General features: G+C 45.2%; 1 protein-coding gene across 5 annotated transcripts in view; it reads left to right on the forward strand.

The window, feature by feature from the left end:
* The window catches only part of LOC147102226 (integrin alpha-E-like), a 208,162-nt gene that overhangs the window by 21,572 nt on the left and 161,673 nt on the right, over positions 1-24,917 (forward strand). For all 5 annotated transcript variants that reach the window (XM_085964540.1, XM_085964539.1, XM_085964542.1 and 2 more), the window contains exons 5-7: positions 23-90; positions 5,133-5,247; positions 22,618-22,686. In XM_085964540.1, the coding sequence (XP_085820666.1) occupies positions 23-90; positions 5,133-5,247; positions 22,618-22,686 (252 nt within the window). The remainder of the gene's footprint in view (positions 1-22; positions 91-5,132; positions 5,248-22,617; positions 22,687-24,917) is intronic.

Genomic DNA, 24,917 nt, shown 5'->3' on the forward strand with positions numbered 1-24,917 from the left:
TCTCTTGTTTTGTGTTTTTCAGAAGCTGAGAAATCACATATCAGGCCTGGCTTCACCGTGGCTCTCAACTTATTCCACTCACATATCTTGGTAATGACTTATGTTCTTTTTAAATTAAACTCATATCTCTGTGTTAATAGGATCAAATCCTAGCACTGACCAATTAAGTAATCATTACACTTTTGAGATGAGATTGTATGAACCTTTTTTGTGAGATAATTTTACTCTTTAAATCTGCTCCCCCCGCCCCCGCAATCCCCTTTCTGCTCTCCCCAGGCCCAGTGCTTGCATCTGAGGGTAGGAAGTTGTTGCCAGGGCTCTGCCGTGGCACTTGAGTGACTGTTAGAAGGTGTGCAAGGCTGATGTTGTGACAGCTCTCTGGTAATCTTCCGTCCTCCTTTGCAAGGTGATTGTCTCTATAAAAGGACGCGGCACAGGTCAGGAATTCAATGTCATAAGAGAGGGAAAACTAATTTTACTAAGCTGAGATGTGATTTAGCCAAAGTGGACTGGAGACAGAAACTTGAAGCTAAATCAGTGCCAGAGCAGTGGGAGACATTCAAGGAGGAGATAGTGAGGGTTCAGAGCAAGTATGTGCCTTTAAAAAAAAAGGGTGGGACTAACAAATCTAGAGCTTCCTGGATGTCAAGGGGCATACAGGGTAGGATAAAGAAAAAAAGGGAAGCTTATGACAGATACCAAGGATTCAATACTGCAGAAAGCCAAGAGAAGTATAGAAAGTGCAGGGGTGAAATTAAAAAGGAAATTAGGAAAGCAAAGAGAAGACATGAAAAAATATTGGCAAGTAAAATTAAGGAAAACCCAAAGATGTTTTATAAATACATTAAGAGCAAGAGGGTAACTAAAGTAAGAGATGGGCCTATTATTAGGGACCATAAAGGTAACCTGTGTGTGGAAGTGGAAGACATGGGTATGGTTCTTAATGAATACTTTGCATCTGTTTTCACAAAAGAGAGGGACGATGCAGGCATTGCAATCAGGGAGGAGGAGTGTGAAATATTAGATGAAATAAACATAGTGAAAGAGGAAGTATTAAGGGGTTTAGCATCTTTGAAAGTGGATAAATCCCCAGGCCTGGATGAAATGTATCCCAGACTGTTGAGAGAAGTAAGAGAGGAAATAGCAGAGGCTCTGACCATCATTTTCCAATCCTCTCTGACTACAGGTGTGGTACTGGAGGACTGCTAACGTGGTATCATTGTTTAAACAGGGAGAAAGGGATAGACCAAGTAATTACAGGCCAGTCAGCCTAACCTCGGTGGTGGGAAAATTATTGGAAAAAATTCTGAAGGACAGGATAAATCTTCATTTAGAAAGACATGGATTAATCAGGGACAGTCAGCATGCATTTGTTAAAGGAAGGTCGTGTCTGACTAACTTGATTGAATTTTTTGAGGAGGTAACAAGGGGGGGGCGATGAGGGTAGTGCGTTTGATGTAGTCTATGTGGATTTTAGCAAGGTTTTTGATAAGGTCCTGCATGGTAGACTGGTCGCGAAAGTAAAAGCCCATGGGATCCAAGGCAAAGTGGCAAGTTGGTTCAAAATTGGCTGAGGCAGAAAACAAAGGGTAATGGTCGACGAGTGTTTTTGTGACTGGAAGGCTGTTTCCAGTGAGGTTCCGCAGGGCTCAGTACTGGGTCCTTTGCTTTTTGTGGTATATATCAATGATTTGGACTTGAATGTAGGAAGTAAGATTAAGGGGGAAAAATTGAGTTGCGCCCCCTCTGGGGCGATAACTTCGCTGGGGCGCTACTTTTAGCACCCCGAAAAAGTTAGCACCCCCGCGGCCGAAATTGAACGGTAGTGCCCCAAGGGAGAAGTGGGGTGCTACTGGAAGCGCACCACCTCCCTCTTGGGGCACTGCGAGGGAATATCGTGGCGCTACGTGCCACGCACTGCGGCGTGTCGCGTGCAGTATTGCAGGCCTTCCTCCCCTTAAAGGGGAGGGGCCTTGCACTGCGCGACCCAGGGCCCAGCTGGGCCACCAGGATCGGAGTGCCGGCAAAAGAGCCCAGCAGCTCTTTGTCAGCTGGCATGGACAAGATGGGCCGAATGGTCTTCTGTGCTGTAAATTTCTATGATCAGACAGGTGCCGATCACACTTTGGTGCCTCCTATTGGTGTAGTAAGGGTAATCGCCTTTCTGCTCTGACCTGGACAAGCATTCAAACACTAGGGCGGAATTGCTTCATAAATGTCTTCCTGAAGATTTCCTCTGGTCAGTATTTGTAGTGACATCATAAACACATTCTAAAAGTTTATGATATCACTAGATATACCGATCAAAAAAAATCTTCATGAATGCGTGTATAGTATTGCTGCACATAGTGACCAGAACAGAAGCTTACTCGATGTTTCAATACAGCATTTTTCAGTTGAAAAGTTCAGATGCACAGGTATAGAAATTCGTCTTGGGTGATGTCGCAAATCGGGCGGTATCATGGAACTGAATATCAGGCGCTGCGTATAACGGACGGCCGATCCGATACCGCCTGCTTTGCGCCACCGCCCAAGACGAATTTCTCGGCCTATATGTACTGGTGCTATTTCATCCCTGTTCATTCCTTATGTACAAATGCACATTTGGATTTGGGAAGTGTTGTAATGAACTTTGTGATTGTGATTCTGATACTCTGCTGCTGCATCTTATCTTTCTGATAGTCCCCTTTAAGATGGTGGCAAAGGTTCAGTGAAATCAACCAGTCATCGCAATTGTAAGCAGTTACTGGAAGCTATGGTAAAATAAATATAAATATTTTTGTTTAAAAAAGGGGAGAGGGATAAACCCGGCAACTACAGGTCAGTCAGCCTAACGTAGGCAGTGGGGAAATTTTTAGAGACAATAATCCGGGACAAAATTAATTGACATTTAGAAAAGTATGGGCTAATAAATGAAAGTCAGCACGGATTTGTTAAAGGCAAGTCGTGTTTGACTAACTTGATCGAGTTTTTGATGAAGTAATGGAGACGGTTGAAGAGGGTAGTGCGGTTTAGGTTGTGAACATAGACTTTCAAAAGGCGTTTGACAAAGTACCACATAATAGAGTTGTTAGCAAAATTAAAGCCCATGGGACTAAAGGGACAGCGGCAGCCTGGGTGCAAAATTGGCTAAGAGACAGAAAGCAGAGAAGTGGTGAATAGTTGTTTTTCAGACTGGATGAAAGTGTGCAGTGGTGTTCCCCAGTGATCAGTATTAGGACATCTGCTCTTTTTGATGTATATTAATGATCTGTACTTGTGCATAATTTCAACGTTTGCAGATAATACAAAACTTGGAAATGTAGTAAACAATGAGACTTCAGGATGACCTGGACAGACATAGCAGATAAAATTTAACACAGTGAAGTGTGAAGAATGAGTAGAGGCAATTTTGGTATGAAGAATGAGGAGAGGCAATATGAACTAAATGGTACAATTTTAAAAGGGGTGCATGAACAGAGTGACCTGAGGGTGTATGTAGGAAAACTAATGGAATCCCTACTAAAGGAAAACATCTAGAAACCCAAAAAATAATGAATAGTCAGCCTGGATTCCAAAAGGGAAAGTCTTGCTTGACCAATCTCATTGAATTCTTTGAAGCCGTAACAGAGAGAGTGGACAAGGGTAATACAGTAGATATAATTTATCTAGATTTCCAAAAGGCCTTCGATAAGGTGCCAGATAATAGACCAATGAATAAGATCAGAGCATGCGGAGTCAGGGGACAAGTAGCAGAATGGATAGGTAGCTGGCTGCAAGACAGAATGCAGAGAGTAGGGGTAAAAGGTAGCTATTCAGAATGGCAAAAGGTGGGAAGTGGGGTTCCACAAGTATCTGTGCTGCGACCAATGTTGTTCACAATTTTTTTTAACGATTTTAGACTTTGGAATCAAAAACACAATTTCTAAAGTTACGGATAACACCAAATTGGGGGCGATAGTCAATACTGAGGAGGACTGCAACAAATTACAAGAAGATATTAATAAACTTGCAGAATGGGCATATAATTGGTAAATGAATTTCAACACATAAGTGTGAGGTATTACATTTTGGTAAGAAAAATAAGGAGGTCACATATAAGAATCTAAATGGAGTAGAGGAGCAAAGGGATCTTGGAGTACAAATACACAAATCACTAAACGTAGCAACACAGGTTAATAAGACCATAAAAAAGTAAACCAAGCACTTGGGTTTATTTCTAGAGGGATAGAATTGAAAAGTAGAGAATTTATGCTAAACCTGTATCAAACCTTGGTTTAGACCACACTTGGAGTACTGTGTACAGTTCTGGTCGCCATATTATATAAAAAGTATATAGAGCCACTGGAGAGAGTGCAAAAAGGATTTACAAGGATGATACCAGATATGTGAGGTTATCAGGAAAGGTTGAACAGGCTGGGCCCCTTTTCTCTTGAAAAGAGAAGGCTGAGGGGTGACCTAATAGAGGTCTTTAAAATTCTGAAAGGTTTTGATAGAGTGGATAGAGAGAGAATGTTTCCACTTGTGGGAAAGAGCAGAACTAGAGGCCATTAATATAAGATAGTCACCAAGAAATCAAATAGGGAATTCAGAAGAAACTTCTTTACCCAAAGAGTGGTGAGAATGTGGAACTCGCTACCACAGGGATTGGTTGAGGCGAATAGTATGGATGCATTTAAGGGGTGGTTACATAAGCACATGAGGGAGAAGGGAATTGAGGGTTATGCTGATAGTTAGATGAGGAAGGATGGGAGGAAGCTCGAGTGGAGCATAAACACCGGCATGGACTGGTTGGGCCAAATGGCCTGTGCTGTATATTCTATGTTTATCTGTGTGCTTGAAGGGAAAAAAATTACAGGGCTATGAGTGAAGAGCATGGGACTCGGATTAATTGGAGAGCTCTAACAAAGAGCTGGCACAGACATGATAGGCTGAATGGCCTCCTTCTGTGCTATATCATTCTATGATTGTATGATTTTGAATTTATATTTTCTATTACTCCTCCTCAGCCCCATTCTTATGGTTAGCTGACAGCATTCTACACATTTTGGCAACAGTAATGTTCCCACTTACTGTAAAACATTATAAAATGGACTTTATTGTGGCTTTAGAACCAATGACCATGAGAGTTAACAACTATAATAATGTTACAGCTGTGTCGGCAACACCGGAAACGGCCTCAAAAGAATAGTGAAGATTTGAATGGAATTTGTACGGTCCTATCTTCAGAGCTACAAGAAAAATATTCTTTTGAACCTGCCTTGTTGGGTGTGTATAAATCAGTTCAGTTCCTATCTCTCTTGTATATTGATTAATGATTATATTCAAGTGGTCCTGGACTCTCTTGACTATTAGTTGACTTCTGAAAGACCCTGAATGGGGATGGATAATCTGAAGTTTTGCTTGATTGCTTTGGGGAGTCAGAAGTGGTTACGTGGAGTCTTCCCTTGGGAAATATTAATGAGTGAATTGGAGACCACATTTGGAGAATTCTGCAAGATTTCTGGGTGAATTGGATTCTTGAACTGAACAGACTTTTCTCGTTCTAGGCCAATTGCAAGGTGGTAGGGAATGTGTGGGCTGTGCCAATAAATTACTTTCTTGATGCCCCGGAAGCCACATAGAACTTAGTGACACTCTCCCTTTCTCAGTGCCTAAGTGTCCCAATGACTATGTGACAGGGAGAGTGTTACAGGGCTTTGTGTTGGAGAGTCAGCATTCTCAGCCTTGCCACTGTATGGAAGGATCAGTGGGGAGGGGAAACATCAGAGTCAAACTGAACCACTTGCACACCCTCTCGACCAGGAGCTCGGGTACTGAACCACTTACACACCCCCTGGAACAGGAGCTCATGTGAAGAGCTCCATCCCATTTGTTAATCTGTTTCTCCCTCTTTCATAGAATCATAGAATGATACAGCACAAAAGGAGGCCATTCAGGCCATCAAACCTGTGCCAGCTCTTTGAAAGAGCTATCCAATTAGTCCCACTCCCCTACTCTTTCCCCATAACCCTGTAAATTTTTCCTTTTCAAGTATTTATCCAATTCAATTAGAAACATAGAAGATAGGAGTAGGCCATTCGGCCCCTCGAGCCTGCTCCGCCATTCAATGAGATCGTGGCTGATCATCCAAACTCAGTACCCTGTCCCTGCTTTCTCCCCATATCCCTTGACCCCTTTAGCCTTAAGAAATATATCTAACTCCTTGAATATATTTAATGAATTGGCCTCAACTGCCTTCTGTGGTAGAGAATTCCACAGGTTCACCACTCTCTGGGTGAAGAAATTCCTCCTCATCTCTGTCCTAAATGGCTTACCCCTTATCTTTAGACTGTGACCCCTGGTCCTGGACTCCCCCGCCATCGGGAACAACCTTCCTGCATCTAATCTGTCTAGTCCTGTTAGAATTTTATAACTTTCAATGAGATCCCCTCTCATTCTTCTACACTCCAGTGAGTATAAGCCCAATCGACCCAATCTCTCCTCATACGTCATTCCTGCCATCCCAGGTATCAGTCTGGTGAATCTTCGCTGCACTCCCTCCATGGCAAGAACATCCTTCCATAGATAAGGCGACCAAAACTGCACACAATACTCAAGGTGTGGTCTCACCAAGGCCCTGTACAACTGCAGCAAGACATCCTTGTTCCTGTACTCGAATCCTCTAGCTACGAAGGCCAACATACCATTTGCCTTCTTAACCGCCTGCTGCACCTGCATGCTTACCTTCAGCGACTGGTGCACAAGGACACCCAGGTCTCGTTACACTTCCCCTTCTCCCAATCTATTGCCGTTCAGATAATAATCTGCCTTCCTGTTTTTGCCACCAAAGTGGATAACCTCGCATTTATCCACATTATACTGCATCTGCCCAATCACCCAACCTGTCCAAATCATACTGGAGTTTCTCTGCATCCTCCTCACAGCACACACGCCCACCCAGCTTTGTGTCATCTGCAAACTTGGAGATATTACATCTAGTTCCCTTGTCTAGATCATTAATATATATTGTGAATAGCTGGGATCCTAGCACCGATCCCTGCGGTACCCCACTAGTCACTGCCTGCCACTTGGAAAAAGAGCCGTTTATTCCAACTCTTTGCTTCCTGTCTGCCAGCCAGTTCTCTATCCAAGTCAGTACCTTGCCCCCAATCCCACGTGCTTTAACTTTACATGCTAATCTCTTATGCGGGACCTTATCGAAAGTCTTCTGAAAGTCCAAATACACCACATCCACTGGTTCTCCCTTATCTATTCTACCAGTTACATCCTCAAAAAATTCCAGTAGATTAGCCAAGCACGATTTACCTTTTGTAAATCCATGTTGACTTTGTCCGATCCTGTCACTGTTTTCCAAGTGCTCTGCTATTACATCTTTTATAATGGACTCTAGCATTTTCCCCACTACCGATGTCAGGCATACCGGTCTAAAATTCCCTGTTTTCTCTCTACCACCTTTTTTGAATAGTGGGGTAACATTAACTACCCTCCAATCCATGGGAACTGTTCCAGAATCTATAGAATTTTGGAAGATGACCAGCAATGCATCTACTATTTCTAGGGCCACTTCCTTAAGTACCCTAGGATGTAGATTATCAGGCCCTGGGGATTTATCGGCCTTCAATCCCGTCAATTTCCTTAACACCATTTCCCTACAAATACTGATTTCATTCAGTTCCTCCCTCTCATTAGACCCTATGTTCCCCGACATCTCTGGGAGGTTATTTGTGTCCTCCTTTGTGAAGACAGAACCAAAGTATGTATTTAATTGGTCAGCCATTTCTTTGTTCCCCATTATAAATTCCCCTGATTCTGACTGCAAGGGACCTACGCTTGACTTCACCAATCTTTTTCTCTTCACACATCTATAGAAGCTTTTACAGTCAGTTTTTATGTTCCCTGCAAGCTTACTCTCATATTCAATTTTCCCCTTCTTAATTAATCCCTTTGTCCTCCTTTGCTGAATCCTAAACTGCTCCCAATCCTCAGGTTGGCTGCTTTTTCTGGCCAATTTATATGTCCTCTCCTTGGATCTTATGCTATCCCTAATTTTCCTTGTTAGCCATGGTTGAGTCACCTTTTTTGTTTTATTTTAATGCCAAACAGGGATGAACAAATTCTGTAATTCCTCCATGCGATCTTTAAATGTTTGCCATTGCCTATCCACCGTCAACCCTTTAAGTAACATTCCCCAATCCATCCTACCCAACTCGTGCCTCATACTATCGTAGTTTCCTTTATTTAAATTCAGGACCCTAGTCTCTGAGTCAACTACTTCACTCTCCATCTTGATGAAGAATTCGATCATATTATGATCACTCCTCCCCAAGGGGCCTCACACAACAAGATTGCTAATTATTCCTTTCTCATTACATAATACCCAGTCTATGATGGCCTGATTTCCAGTTGGTTCCTCGACATATTGGTCCAGGAAACCATCCCGTATACACTCTAGGAATTCCTCCTCCACAGTATTGTTACTAATTTGGTTAGCCCAATCTATATGTAGATTAAAGTCACCCATGATAACTGCTGTGCCCTTATTGCATGCATCTCTAATTTCACGTTTTGTGCCATCCCCAACCTTGGCATTACTGTTTGGGGGTCTGTATACAACTCCCACTAACGTTTTCTGCCCCTTGGTATTTCTCAGCTCTACCCATACAGATTCCACATCATCAGAGCTAATATCCTTCCTTACTATTCTGTTAATCTCCTCTTTAACCAGCAATGCTACCCCACCTCCTTTTCCTTTTTGCCTGTCTTCCCTGAATATTGAATACCCCTGGATGTTGAGTTCCCAGCCTTGGTCACCCTGGAGCCATGTTTCCGTAATCCCAATCATATCATATCCATTTACATCTATTTGTGCAGCTAATTCATCCACCTTATTACGAATGCTCTTCGCATTAAGACACAGTGGCCTAGAAATTCGGTGGAGCCCCAAACAGGGCGCCAAGCTCGCCTGGGCGCCGGAATTACCGCTGCGAACGGAGCCGTTACGCCCGCCGGAAATTCAGTTTGAGCACCCCAAGAGGGACGCGGGGCGCTGCTTGAGGTGCCCCGCGTCCCTCTAGGGGCACTGAAACTGAATATCGCAGTGCAATGTGCCACAGCGCCACACGCTGCGGCACGGCACGCTGCGGTACTGCAGGCCTTCCTCCCCTCCTTAAGGGGGAGGGGCCTGCACCAGCGCGATGACCGATCGCAAGTGCCGGCAAAAGAGCCCGGCACCAAGGAGAAGTGCCAGGCTCTCGGGACACAGCCGGCACTGCCCGGGGGGGGGCCCGCTAAATATCGCGGGAGGCGCGGCCATTGGCGCTAAAGCCACTGGGTGCCCTCTTTAGAAGCTAACTGGTGGCGCAGCCCACCGAATTTCTAGGCCAGAGCCTTCAGGCTTGTTTTTTTGAAAGTTACTATTGAATCTGCTTCCACCACCCTTTCAGGCAGTGCATTCCTGATCATAAGTCGCTGAGTTATTTTTTTCCCCTTCATGTCACCTCTGGTTCTTTTGCCAATCGCTGCAGGAGTTCCTGAGGGCAGTGTCCTAGGCCCAACCATCTTCAGCTGCTTCATCAGTGATCTTCCCTTCATCATATGAACAGAGGTGGGGATGTTCGCTGATGACTGCACAGTGTTCAGTTCCATTTGGAACTCTTCAGATAATGGAGCAGTTCGTGCCCGCATGCAGCAAGACCTTGGCAACATTCAGGCTTGGGTTGATAAGTGGCAAGTAACATTCACGCCATACAAGTGCCAGGCAATGACTATCTCCAATAAGAGAGAGTGTAACCACCTCCCCTTGACATTCAATGGCATTACCATCATCAAATCCCCCACCATCAACATCCTGGGGCCACCACTGACCAGAAACTTAACTGAACCAGCCACATAAATATTGTGGCTACTAGAGCAGGTCAGAGGCTGGGTATTCTGCGCGAGTGACTCACCTCCTGACTCCCCAAAACCTTTCCACCATCTACAAGGCACAAGTAAGGAGTGTGATGGAATATTTTCCACTTGCCTCGATGAGTACAGCTCCAACAACACTCAAGAAGCTTGACTCCATCCAGGGCAAAGCAGCCCACTTGATTGGCACCCGATCCACCACCTTAAACATTCACTCCCTCCAGCACTGGCGTACCATGGCTGCAGTGTGTACCATCTACAAGATGCACTGCAACAACTCCCAAGCCCATGACCTCTACCACCTAGAAGGACAAGGGCAGTAGACACATGGGAACACCACCACCTCCAAGTTCCCCTCCAAGTCACACACCATTCTGACTTGGAAGTATATTGCCGCTCCTTCATCGTTGCTGGGTCAAAACTTTGGAACTCCCTCCTTAACAACACTGTGGGAGTACCTTCACCACACGGACTGCAACGGTTCAAGAAGGTGGCTCACCACCACCTTCTCGAGAGCATTTATGAATGGGCAATAAATTCTGGCCTTGCCAGCGACGCCCACATCCTGTGAATAAATTTTTAAAAATTACCCTTCAGATAACAATTGCCCTGGTGCATTTCCACCATATTTGGTTTTATCAGATTTGCCATATTCTCAGTTTATCTCCCTCTATCAGGTACCAGGGTAATGGACAGAATAGAATGGAGGATGATTCTGGAAAGGAAGATTCAACAGCCTGAAATGTGGTTCATATTAGAACTAATGACATAGCAAAGAGCTGAATGTAGCTTCTACAAAGGGAGTATGAGCAGTCTAAGGTGTTATAAATCTCATCATTCATCAAGAAACTACTCATGAAATAACGCTGGACGGCCAGCTGGTGGCGCCGTCCAAGGAGTATAAATACACGGGCGTGGGCCCAGCCCTCCAGGGACATTTTGTAAGACAAGGAACTAGTGAAGTACAACTAGACCTCCATGTTCTGAAACAAGTTGATTAAAGCCTTGCTTTATGCTCAAACCAAGTGCGTAGTGAGTTTTATTACGTCAATTTAATCAACTTGATATCGACTCCACGCTCTGAGTGATTTCGGGAACAACCAGCTACGACTTCAACTGCAGAAGGGAACTCCGGCGTAGAAATCAATCCATCATGGACAAATTACTCGGACCCGCCCGTCTTGACCTGGACCCAAATTCACCTACAACTGCTAAGGTATGGAAACACTGGCATCGTACCTTCAGCAGCTTCCTCAGGGTGTGTGGTGAGAATGTTCTTGATAAATTAGAGATACTTGCCAATTATGTATCTCCTCATGTGTTTGACTATATCGAAGACTGTGTAGACTATGACTCCGCTATCCTAATATTGCAGCGAGTGTATGTTAAGGCCCCAAACGAAATTTTTGCTCGACATCTATTGGCCACAACTCGACAACAACCCGGGGAATCACTTGACGAATTCCTTCAATAGCTTCGCAGGCTCAGCAAGGATTGTAACCTTAAAGCTGTCACAGCTGAGCAGTACCAGAAGGAGCTAATTTGCGATTCCTTTATTAATGGAATTACGTCTCCCTTCATACGCCAGCGTCTATTGGAGAATAAAACCCTCGAGTTACAGGCTGCCTATGACCAGGCGTGTTCCCTGGACTTAGCAAAGAGGAATGCAGATACCTATCTTTTACCTCGTGCACGGGCTGCTGCTATCGCTTTTAATGACTCCTTCGATAGGTTTCGGGCGGAAGCCCTCACCGATGATGACTCTAACTTAGCGGATGACAACCCTACCCTAGAAGCCTTCACTGATGACGACCGCCCTAGCGGCATCTTGGCAATCTGGAAGGAAGTGTTTCTTCTGTGGAGGTGCGTTCCATTATAGGAAATTCTGTCCTGCTCGTAACGCAACCTGCAGTCATTGCAGCAAGAAAGGTCACTTTTCTAAGGTATGCCAGTCAAGAGCCGCTGTTAGTAAGAAAGGCCACTTTTCTAAGGTATACCGGCCGAGAGCTCCTGTTAGTTTTGTAGCTACTATCTATAAAACTGCTCCTCCCCCAAGAGCCACTACTAAGGTTACAGCTGCAATCTATAAAACTGCTCCTCCCCCAAGAACCACTACTAAGGTTACAGCTGTCAAGGGTAAAACTGCCCCTCCTCCCATCACAGCTGTTTTTCCCCAAAGTCTGTCCCATGCAGCCACGAAGGTTTCGGTAAATGGACACATTTTGAGTGCACTAATTGACTCATGCAGCTCTGACAGCTTCATTTGTGAGCTGGCTGTCAGTAAGTTAAAACTGCGTATTTACCCCTCGGACAGGGAAATTGCAATGGCTCTGATGACACTGACCACCAATTCTTCCGGCTTTTGTCTTGTCGACCTTATTCTCAATGGCCGCAGTTATTTCTCCACCCGGCTCGGGGTGCTCAAGAACCTATGCAGTGATGTGCTCCTGGGACAGGATTTCCAGAAACAACACAAAAGACTCACTTTCGAGTTTGGAGGGTCAAAGCCGGAGCTTACTATTTCCAAAGTACCGTTTTATGCACTTTTGGCGGCTTCGCTCGACGAGCCCTCCTTGTTTGCCAATCTTTCCCCCCCAATGTAAGCCCATAGTCACTAAATCACGACGTTTCAGCCAAGATGATCGATCCTTTATCGAGGCAGAAATCTCTCGCCTTCTAGCTGACGGTATCATTGAGCCATGTTCATCTTCCTGGCGGGCTCAAGTCACCATTGTTAAAAATCCTCTGAAGCAACACAAGAAACGCCTTTGCATCGATTACTCGCAAACTATTAACCAGTATACCGACCTGGATGCCTACCCACTACCACGCATCGATGACATGGTCAATAACCTTGCCAACTACAAGGTATTTTCAACTTTTGATTTAAAGAGCGCATATCATCAAGTACCGTTAAAGGACTCTGACAAGTATACGGCCTTTGAGGCCAATGGTCGGCTTTACTAGTTTTGTCGCCTTCCATTTGGGGTCACCAATGGGGTGGTCGTCTTTCAACGGGCAATGGATAGCCTAGTCAAACAGGTGAACTTAACGGACACTTTTCCATATCTGGATAATATCACCATTGCTGGTCATGACCAGAAGGAGCATGATGCCAACCTCCAGAAATTTTTTGACGTTCTCCGTCGTCGCAACTTAACCTTAAATGAGTCCAAATCTGTGAAATCAGTACCATCAGTCAACATCCTTGGCTACTGGGTGGGCAACGGTGTCATCAAACCGGATCCGGAGTGACTTCGTCCGCTTCAGGAGCTCCTTCCCCCTACGAATCTCGACTCTCTTCGTCGGGCACTCGGCATGTTTGCCTATTATGCGAAATGGATACCCCACTTCTCTGACAAGATCCAGCCCCTGCTTCATGCAAAGTCATTTCCATTGGAGGCAACGGCTATTTCAGCTTTCAACCTCCTCAAGTGACAACTGGAAAAAGCCACGCTTCGTTCCATTGATGAAAATCTTCCTTTCGTGGTCGAGTGCGATGCATCGGATGTGGCGATCTCTGCTACCTTGAATCAAGGTGGTCGACCCGTTGCATTTCTGTCCAGAACTTTGCAGGGTAGCGAGCTCCATTATCCTCCTGTCGAGAAGGAGGCTATGGCCATCATCGAAGCGGTACGTAAATGGAGTCATTTTCTCGCTCGTTGCCATTTCACACTTATAACCGATCAGCGCTCCGTGGCCTTTATGCTGGATAACCGAAAACGCACTAAGATCAAGAATAACAAAATACAACTCTGGAGGATGGAATTGGCCGCCTTTGGATACACCATACGTTATCGACCCGGCAAAGAGAATGTGGCCCCGGATACCCTCACGCGGGCATTCTGCTCTTCTGTGTCAACTTCGACTCTTGCGGATCTTCATACTGACTTATGCCATCCTGGCGTTACCCGTATGTTGCACTTTGTGCGATTTAAAAATCTCCCATTTTCTACGGAAAATGTGAAAAGAACGTGTTCCTCCTGTAGAATTTGTGCGGAATTAAAACCGCAATTCTTCCGTCCATCAGATAGCTCGCTCATGCACGCTATACAGCCTGTGCAGCGACTCAGCATTGACTTTAAAGGGCCATTGCCTTCCTCAACGCGAAACACCTACTTACTGACTATGGTGGATGAATATTCACGCTTTCTCTTTGCTTTCCCCTGTCCCAATATGCTTACTTCCACAGTGATCAAATGCCTTGATCAAGTCTTTTCCCTTTATGTTACGGCCAATTTCACCCACTCTGATCGGGGTCCCTCCTTCATGTGAAGCAAACTCAAAAGTTATCTCCCAACGGGGAATTGCCACAAGTAAAACGACACCGTACCATCCCATCGGTAACGGACAGGTTGAGCGATACAACGCTATCATTTGGAGCGCTGTTCGTCTTGCGCTGAGGTCACGCAACCTACCAGACCAGCAGTGGGAAACTTTGCTCCCTGACGTGTTGCATTCCATCAGGTCTCTCCTTTCTACATCTACCAATGTCACACCTCACGAGCGATTCTTCAGCTTCCAGCGTCGCTCCACCCATGGGACGTCTCTACCGTCATGGTTGGCAGCTCTCGGCCCCGTGCTGCTCCGAAGATTCGTCCGATCATCTAAAACCGATCCTCTGGTCGACGCGGTAGAACTCACGGACGTCAACCCCATGTACGCGCACGTGCGGTAGAACTGATTGGCAGGGAGTCCACCGTTTCGCTCCGGGACCTGGCTTCCTGTCCGGCTAGTTCCACGGACCCAACCGATAGAGGGACCCATGGGGATGATGCCGACACTCTGCGCGCTCTCCCGAAGATAACGCCCTACCTGGGACATCGAAAGATCTGCCAGCTGCCCCACCGGATCCACTTGGGGAGCCAAATGCTCCCCATGGGATGGCCACTCGAGGCCAGGACGCCGGTCAATCCCCGGCTATCCAACAGGATGAAGCCAGTTCTGCGCCTGTGGGGCCCGCACCCGGAGTCACGATGTCCCCAGCCTCCCTTGGGTCGATCAGAGCAACACGGGCCCTGTCGATCCACCGGTATGGATCAAGCGGCCCAGGGACCAAGACACGGTCCGGGGAGATGTGCCTTCTAGCCATAAACAAAAATCTAAAAGACTGCGGCTATTCGTGGTCCGCCTAATCCGTTAAGAGGAAGTCGTAAGACTTCCAAATCTTTTAGGCAGGAAGAAGGTTATAAATCTCAACATTCATCAAGAAACTACTCATGAAATAACGCTGGATGGCCAGCTGGTGGCACTGTCCAAGGAGTATAAATACTCGGGCGGGGACCCAGCTTGGCAGGGACATTTTGTAAGACAAGGAACTAGTCAAGTACAACTAGACCTCCATGTTCTGAAACAAGTTGATTAAAGCCTTGCTTTATGCTCAAACCAAGTGCGTAGTGAGTTTTATTACGTCATAAGGTAGTTAGCTCTGGCAGGGCTAAAATACAGGCATATCTCAGGGTAAATAGGAGAGAAGGTAAGGAGAACTGTAGCGAAAGAAAGAATAAGAAGACACAGAAGGGTAAAGGGTGCTGAGGAGTGTAAAAGTGGCAGGACCCAGTGTTTCTATGTGAATATGCAGTGCATTAGAGTTAAAGTAGGAGAGCTAGAATGGAAGGACTTATGTAGCCTTGACAGAAAACATCAGCTAAATTACAGAATTATAGAAGTTTTCAGCACAGGAGGCCATTTGGCCCATTGCATCTATGCCCTCTTTCCTCTGCCCTTTCCTCACACCTTTTTTACATTTTTCTTTCAAATATTTATCCACTTCCCTTTTAAAAGTGCTTCTGGGTTTGCTTGGATATTAAGGAAATCAAGGAATATGGGGATAGTGCAGGAAAATGGAGATGAAGGTAGAAGATCAGCCATGATCTTATTGAATAGCGCGGAGCAGGCTCGAGGGAGTCAAATGGCCTACTCCTGCTTATGTTCTTATGTTCCACTACTGTTTCTGTTTCCAGCAGGGTATTCCATCTCTTAGCAACTCTCCTAACCTCTCCCTTTATTCTTTTGGTGATGATTAAATTTATGCTCTCAAGTTACTGACTCAACAATGAGTGGAAATACATTTGCCCTATTTACCTCATGAATGCCCCTCAAAATTTTGAACACCTCTATTATCATCTCCTCTCAACCTTCTCTGTTCTAGTGAGAAGAGGGAAATTGGATTAGAGCAGGTAGCTGCATAAGAACATAAGAAATAGGAGCAGGAGTAGGCCATTTGGCCCTTCGAGCCTGCTCTGCCATTCAATAAGATCATGGCTGATCTTCTAGCTCATCTCCATTTTCCTGAACGATCCCCATATCCCTTAATTCCCTTAATATTCAAAAATCTATCGATCTCTATAGAAACATAGAAGATAGGAGCAGGAGCAGGCCATTTGGCCCCTCGAGCCTGCTCCGCCATTCAATGAGATCATGGCTGATCGTCCAAATTCAGTACCCTGTTCCTGCCTTCTCTCCATATCCCTTGATCCCATTAGCCTTAAGAAATATATCCAACTCCTTCTTGAATATATTTAATGAATTGGCCTCTACTGCCTTCTTTGGTAGAGAATTCCACAGGTTCACCACTCTCTGGGTGAAGAAATTCCTCCTCATCTCTGTCCTAAATGGCTTACCCCTTATCTTTAGACTGTGACCCCTGGTTCTGGACTCCCCGACCATCGGGAACATCCTTCCAGCATCTAGTCTGTCTAGTCCTGTTAGAATTTTATAAGTTTCGATGAGATCCCCTCTCATTCTTCTAAACTCCAGCGAGTACAAGCCCAATTGACCCAATCTCTCCTCGTACGTCATTCCTGCCATCCCAGGTATCCGCCTGGTGAATCTTCGCTGCACTCCTTCCATGGCAAGAACATCCTCAGATAAGGCGACCAAAACTGCACACAATACTCCAGATGTGGTCTCACCAAGGCCCTGTACAACTGCAGCAAGACATCCTTGTTCCTGTACTCAAACCCTCTCGCTACGAAGGCCAACATACCATTTGCCCTCTTAACCACCTGCTGCACCTGCATGCTTACTTTCAGCGACTGGTGCACAAGGACGCCCAGGTCTCGTTGCACTTCCCCTTCTCCCAATCTATTGCCATTCAGATAATAATCTGCCTTCCTGTTTTTGACACCAAAGTGGATAACCTCACATTTATCCACGTTATATTGCATCTGCCATGTTTCTGCCCAATCACCCAACCTGTCCAAATCATACTGGAGTTTCTCGGTATCCTCCTCATAGCACACACGCCCACCCAGCTTTCCAAAGATTATCCACCCTCTGAGTAAAGAGATTTCTCCTCATCTCAGCCCTAAATGGCCGACCCCTTATTCTGAGGCTGTGACCTCTGGTTCTAGACTCCCCAGCCAGGGGAAACATGCTCCCTGCATCTACCCTGCCGAGCCGTGTAAGAATTTTGTATGTTTCAATGAGATCACCTCTCATTCTTCTAAACTCTAGAGAATATAGGCCTAGTCTACTCAATCTCTCATCATAGGACAATCCCCCCATCCCAGGAACCAGTCTGGTGAACATTTGTTGCACTCCCTTTGTGGCAAGTATATCCTTACTTAGGTAAGACCAAAACTGTACATAATACTCCAGGTGTGGTCTCATCAGGGCCCTATATAATTGCAGTAAGACGTCTTTACTCTTATACTCAAATCCTCTTGTAATAAAGGCCAATATACCATTTGCTCTCCTAATTGCTTGCTGTACCTGCATGTTAACGTTCAGCGATTCGTGTACAAGGACACCCAGGTCTCTCTGAACACCAACATTTTCCAATCTCTCTCCATTTAAAAAATAGTCTGCTTCTCTATTTTTCCGACCAAAGTGGATAACTTCACATTTCTCCACATTATATTCCATTTGCCATGTTCTTGCCCACTCACTTAGCCTATCTGTATCCCCTTGAAGCCTCCTTGCATCCTCCTCAACACATTCCCACCCATCTTTGTATCATCAGCAGACTTGGATATATTACATTTGATCCCCTCATCCAAATCATTGATGTAGATTATAAATAGCTGAGGCCCAAACACTGATCCTTGCGGTACCCCACTAGTTACAGCCTGCCAACCCGAAAATGACCCGTTTATTCCTACTCTCTGTTTTCTGTCCATTAACCAATCCTCAATCCATGCTAGTATATTACCCCCGATCCCATGAGCCCTAATTTTGTTTAAAAACCTCTTGTCTGGCACCTTATCGAATGCCTTCTGAAAATCCAAATACATTACATCCACTGGTTGTCCCTTATCTATTCTGCTAGTTACAACCTCAAAAAACTCTTAACAGATTTGTCAAACACGATTTCCCTTTCATATATCCGTGTTGACTCTGCCCAATCCTATTATTATTTTCTAAGTGCCCTGTTACCACGTCCTTAATAATAGATTCTAGCATTTTCCCTACTGCTGATGACAGGCTAACTGGTCTGTAGTTTCCCTTTTTCTCTCTCCCTCCTTTCTTAAATAGTGGGGTTACATTTGCTACCTTCCAATCTGCGGGAACCGTTCTAGAACCTATGGAATTTTGGAAAATGGCAACCAATGCATCCACCATCTCTATAGCCAACTCTTTGAAAACTCTAGGATGTAGGCCATCAGGTCCAGGAGCTTTATCGGCTTTCAGTCCCATTAGTTTCTCCAGTACTATTTTTTTACTAATACTAATTTCTTTCTGTTCCTCATTCTCGCTGGACCCTTGGTTCTCCACTATTTCCGTGAAGTTATTTTGCGTCTTCCATGAAGACAGACACAAAGGGAGGAATTTTGCCAGCACTTGGGGCGGGTTTGGAGGTGGGACTGCTGGCAAAATTGCAAAGATTGACAATGGGTCCCGAACCCGCTCTCAACCCATCTCCATACAATCTTCCCAGGTGTCGGGTCCCCAATTCACGCAGGGACCCGACATCTAACAGCGGGAAGAGGATTATAGGCACTTAACTGACTGTTAACAGGTAGTTAACAGGCAGTTAAGAGGCTTTTTTCAATTTTGACAGGTCGACTGCGGGCTTCCCGACATCCGGACACCATGCCAGGGTAAGTGTGGCGTGCTGTGGGTCTACTGTAAGGTTTGTGCATTGATGACAGCTGCAGAAGTGGTGTGAAGGATCCAGTGGTACACTGGTGAGTTTCAGAGGTAAGAAAATGTTGGGATCATTTTTAATGTATTTGGACTTTTCTGTAGGTAACAAGGTTTGAAGTGTTTGTGTAGTCCCACCTCATTGGGAGAACCTCTCTCACCAGTGACAGATCACTTCTGTAACCTCACCTGCAGCTGCCATCTGTTTTATCCGAAGGAGAGAGTCACTGGAGAGCCTGGATTCAAGGGCTCACCTTTGTGCAGTGTTTGCAGCACCTCAATGCTGTCGAACACTGAAAAATCATTCGTCAAAAAAAAATGTGCGTGTCCCCTTTAAGAAAACCGGTAGATGACGCGTCATTCAACTGATGTCATCTGACACCGGCTTTCTCCTAATTGGCCGGCAAGCCCGCAGGGCGAGCTTAACAAGGCCAATTGACATAAAATTACGTCTGTGCGTCGGGCGTCATTGGGGGCGGGATCGGAACCCGGAAGGCAGGTGACCTGCTCCCAACTCGCACCGAAAGGTGAGATCGCGCCCAAAGTATTTGTTTAATTTCTATGCCATTTCCTTATTCCCCATTATAATTTCTCCTGTCATAGCCTGTAAGGGACCCACATTTACTTTTGCTAATCTTTTCCTTTTTACATACCTATAGAAACTTTTACAGCCTGTTTTTATGTCTCCTGCTAGTTTACTCTCACATACTATTTACCCTTTCTTTATCAATTTCCTGGCCCTCCTTTGCTGAATTCTAAAATCCTCCCAATCCTCAGGTTTACTACTCTTTGTGGCAGCATTATAAGCCTCTTCCTTTGATCTAATACGCTCTTTAACTTCTCTTGTTAGCCATGGTTGGACCACTTTTCCTGTGGGGTTTCTGTGACTTAAAGGAATATATATTTGTTGTAAATTATGTATTAATTCTTTAAATGCTAGCCATTGCTTGTCCACTGTCATACCTTTTAATGTAGTTTCCCAATCTACCTTAGCCAACTCGCCCCTCATACCTACATAGTTTGCTTTGTTTAGATTTAAGATCCTAGTTTTGGATTTAACTAAGTCACTTTCAAACGGTGGCATAGTGGTTAGCACTGTTGTCTCACAGCGCCAGAGACCCGGGTTCGAATCCGGCCTCGGGCGACTGTCTGTGTGGAGTTTGCACATTCTCCCCGTGTTTGCGTGGGTTTTCTCCGGGTGCTCCGGTTTCCTCCCACAGTCCAAAGATGTGCGGGTTAGGTTGATTGGCTATGATAAATTGACCCTTAGTGTTAGGGGGTTAAATACATGGGGTTACAGGGATAGGGTGGGATATGTGTTGGTGTAGGGGTTACAGGGATCGGGTGGGATATGTGTCGGTGCAGGCTCGATGGGCCGAAATAGCCTCTATCTGCACTGTGGGGTTTCTGTGATTCTGTGAAACTGAATATAAAAATCTATCATATTATGGTCACTCTTCCCTAAAGGCCCCTTTACTACAAGGTTATTAATTAACCCTTTCTCGTTGCACAATACTAGATCTAAAATAGCCTGTTCCCTAGTTGGTTCCTCAACATACTGATCTAGAAAACTATCTTGCATACATTCCATGAATTCGTCCTCCACACCATTACTGCAAATTTGGTTTGCCCAGTCTATATGTAGATTAAAGTCCCCCATGATTACTATATTACCCTTGTTACTTGTGCCTCTAATTTCCTGATTTATACTCTGCCCCACATTACAACTCGGGGTCTATAAACAACTCCCACCAATGTTTTCTGCCCCTTGCTGTTTCTTTGCTCCACCCAAACTGATTCTACTTCTTGATTTTCAGAGCTAAGATCCTTTCTCTTTACTGTCTTTATCCTATCCTTTATTATCAGGGCTACCCCTCCTCCTTTTCCATTTTTTAAAGTTATTTATCCTGGAATATTTAGTACCAACCTTGGCCACTTTGTAACCATGTCTCTGTTATGGCTATTAGATCAAACCTGTTCATTTCTAGCTGCGCTTTTAATTCATCTATTTTGTTGCGAATGCTTTGTGCATTCAGATATAATGCCTTTAGCTTTGACTTATTTCTCTTTTTCCCTGATGTCACCTTAGTCACTGATTCCTTATTACCTTTGTTACTCTCTCTGTCCCTTCCTGACCCACTCTGCTTATTTTTCCCAAAACTCTACTCTGCTCTAGAGCCTTGACATTTCTCTTGCTGCTTTTAAATTTACTTTTTCCTGAATCCTCCCGCCCCCCCCTTTCATTAGTTTAAAACCATGTCTACTGCCCTAGTTAATCGGTTCGCCAGGACACTGGTCCCAGCCCGGTTTAAGTGGAGCCCGTCCCAACAAACCAGCTCCCTCTTTCCCCAGTCCTGGTGCCAGTGCCCCATGAACCGAAACCACTTCCTCCCACACCACTCTTTGAGCCACGCATTTAAACCTCTAATCTGTTTGTCCCTATGCCAATATGCACGTGGCTCAGGTAACAATCCAGAGATTATTACTTTTGAGGTTCTGCTTTTTAATTTGGATCCTAGCTCCTCAAACTCCCTCAGCAGAACCTCATTCCTAGTTCTACCTATGTCGTTGGTTCCGACGTAGACCACGACAACTGGATCCTCCCCCTCCCACTCCAAGTTCTTCTCCAGCCATGAGGAGATGTCTTTAACCCTGGCACCGGGCAGGCAACACAACCTTCGGAACTCTCGGTCGCGACTGCAGAGAACAGTATCTACCCCCTGACTATACTGTGCCCTACCAGAACAACATTCCCTTTCACTCCCCCTACTTGAATGGCCTCCTGCACCATGGTGCCATGGTCAGCTTGTTCATCCATCCTGCAGGCTTTTCCCTCATCCACACAGGCAGCAAGAACCTCATACCTGTTGGACAAGGGCAAAGGCGGAGGCTCCTCCAGCACTGCACCTGAAGTCCCCTTACCTTCCTGAGTTGCAGTCACACCCTCCTGTTCCTGACCACTAACCAGACCTGTACGACTACCTAACCTAAGGGGTGTGACTGCCTCCTGGATCAAAGTGTCCAGGTAACTCTCCCCATCCATGATGCCCCGCAATATCTGCAACTCAGACTCCAGCTCAAAAACTCTGAGCTGAAGTTCCTCAAGATGCAGGCACTTACTGCAAACGTGGTTGTCCGGGATCACAATGCTCTCCACAAACTCCCACATGCTGCCGTTTCGGTACACCGCCTGCACTGCCATCCCTATATGACCTTGATTTTTAAAATTAAATTAAATTTGTAATTAGGTAACTTAGTTTATAGTGTAGTTTCCTGACTACTCACTCGATCTAGATTAAGTTAAGGTACTGAAATTAAATATCTACCTGTAACACAAAGTACTACAAGTAGTGCAGGCAAAAAGCAAAAACTCCTTCCCTCTCTTCTCCGAATTCCCACTCTTTCCAAATTCCCAAACAAAGCACTCTGTTCAAGTCCACTCTGTTCAGTCCCGCTCTGTGCAGACCGCCAACATGCAGTTGAAGAGCTGGCACCTACATAGGTCCAATAGTCAAATGACCTCCTACTCTGCTGTCATTTTATGTTTTTACTGTGAGATTTTATATATTATTTAACTGTGTTAACTTTTGATTGAGATTATGGAAAATAAATAGTAAAAGAACTTTTCTGTTTTAATTGTAGCGGAATTCAATATTGGGAATAACAGCAACAACAACAACAACAAGTTGGAAGGACATGAAGAGCTCTCAAGTAAAATTATCAGCTTTTTTTCTTAGATCTTAGTAAATCTGCAATGATTTTTCCAGTAGGGCAGCTCTGTTATTATAAAAAGTTGAAACCGGGCTGAAAAATGGGATGTTGTGGCAGATTAAGGTGTGATCCTGCACCCGAACTCCATGGTGCCCTAGAGCATCTGCAATCATCATAACTTCATCAAATGTTACAGCATCTGAACCGGGAGCAAGGTCCAGGTCCAAAGTTCTTCTTTTCATGAGGCCAGACCCTAACAATAAAAAATAAGGATGTATAGTCGGATTTTCCTCATTCTTTAAATGCTCACCCACTCCTGTGTCCTACTGCTGGGAACATGCATCAAAACAAAGGCCAGTGTGAGAATCAGCCATTCGTTCCATCCAGAGCTCATATATACAGTAATTATTCCGTCATACACTCTTTTCTGTCTCTGGCCCCCCCCCCCCCCCCCCCCCCCCCGTGACCTGTTGTCCCCTGCCCTATCCTTTAAAAATCCCCTGTACGCTTTCAGCTGAACTTTAGAACGATCATTGAGATTCAACCATGTTTCAAAGATACTTGTATATAAATCCTCTAGAGAAGCAAATGCTCGCAATTCCAACACTAATACTAATAGCTTTTACACACAAACACTTTAGGCCTCCCGATTAGTCTCACAAGGTTTCCTTTCAGAAATTGCCTTGCTCGTTGTAATAAGTTTTAGCAGCTGCACTTTGGTCCTTAATCCTACGGAACACAGAATGAGCAATATTAGCCCAGTCCCAATAAAATATATCCCGGTTGTGCTTTCTACATTCAGGGCCAACCTTTCAACCCTGAACCAGTTTAGATGAATCCCATCCCTCCTGAAAAGCTTGCATTCTTCACCAAAGATCCTCTGGTTGTCGATAAACACCAGGTTCTCGTTTTTACTCATAACTTCCAGGCAGTCAGCGAAGTCAATAATTCTGCTCTTCCTTTCTGACAAACCAAAGACCATGGCCTCAATATTAACCCCCACCATGACATACGGGAGGAGGTTGGGTGGGGGTGGGAGGAGCGTGGGGTGCACATCTCTGGGACCTTCATTCTTAAATTTATTGGGCGTTCATTGCTAATCAGGACAGACTACCGACCATATCATTTGTAGCTATTTATGTAAAGCAATCACAGAGATCTTGCATTCCCTCTTCAGCAAAGCATCCAGCCTGCTATCTAAGTCCTTACCCCTAGCTCCAAGAAAGCACATAACTGCCTGGTGAATGACTTACCTCTGCACAAAACACTATCTGCATATTCCTACATTACAACAGTGACACTTGAAAAGTACTTCATTGGTTGTGAAGTGTTAAGGGACATCCTGAGGACGTGAATGGTGCTATATAAATGCAAGTTCTTTCTTTTTATGTGACTATGGAGTCACCAACTAACCAGGCACAATTACTTAACTGTTGTCTTGATTTTGCTTGTTAGAAAAACATCCCAAAATACTTCACAGAAGGTGTCAGCTGTGGCTCAGAGGGTAGCGCTCACGCCTCTGAGTCAGAAGGTTGAGGGTTCAAGTCCCATTCCAGAGAATTGAGCACAAAACTAGGTTAACACGCCAGTGCAGTAGTGTGGGAGTATTGCACTGTCAGAGGTGCCGTCTTCCAAATGAGTGTCAATCGAGGCCTCGTCTGCCCTCTCAGGTGGATGTAAAAGGTCCCACAGCCACTATTTGAAAAGAGGAAGGCTGGCCAGGAGTGCGTTGGAATAGTCAAGTCTAGAGGTAACAAAGGCATGCATGAGTGTTTCAGCAGCAGACGAGTTGAGGCAGGGGCAGAGTCGGGCGATGTTCCAGAGGTGGAAATAGATGGTCTTAATGATGGTGCGGATATGTGGTCGGAAGCTCATCTCGGGGTCAAATAGGACACTAAGGTTGCAAACAGTCTGGTTCAGCCTCAGACAGTTGCTAGGGAGAGGGATGGAGTTGGTGGCTAGGGAACAGAGTTTGTGGCGGGGACCAAAGACAATGGCTTTGGTCTTCCCAATATTTAGTTGAAGGAAATTTCTGCTCATCCAGTACTGGATGTTGGACAAGCAGTTTGACAATTTAGAGTCAATGGAGGGGTCGAGAGAGGTGGTGGTGAGGTAGAAGTGGGCATCATCAGCGTACATGATGTCGCCGAGTGGCAGCATGTAGATGAGAAATAGGAAGGGGCCAAGGATAGATCCTTGGGGGACACCAGAGGTAACGGTGCGGGAGCGGG

Source organism: Somniosus microcephalus, chromosome 22, assembly GCF_052327205.1.
Source record: "Somniosus microcephalus isolate GS21.2 chromosome 22, FLI_Smic_1.0, whole genome shotgun sequence".
NCBI lineage: Eukaryota > Metazoa > Chordata > Chondrichthyes > Squaliformes > Somniosidae > Somniosus > Somniosus microcephalus.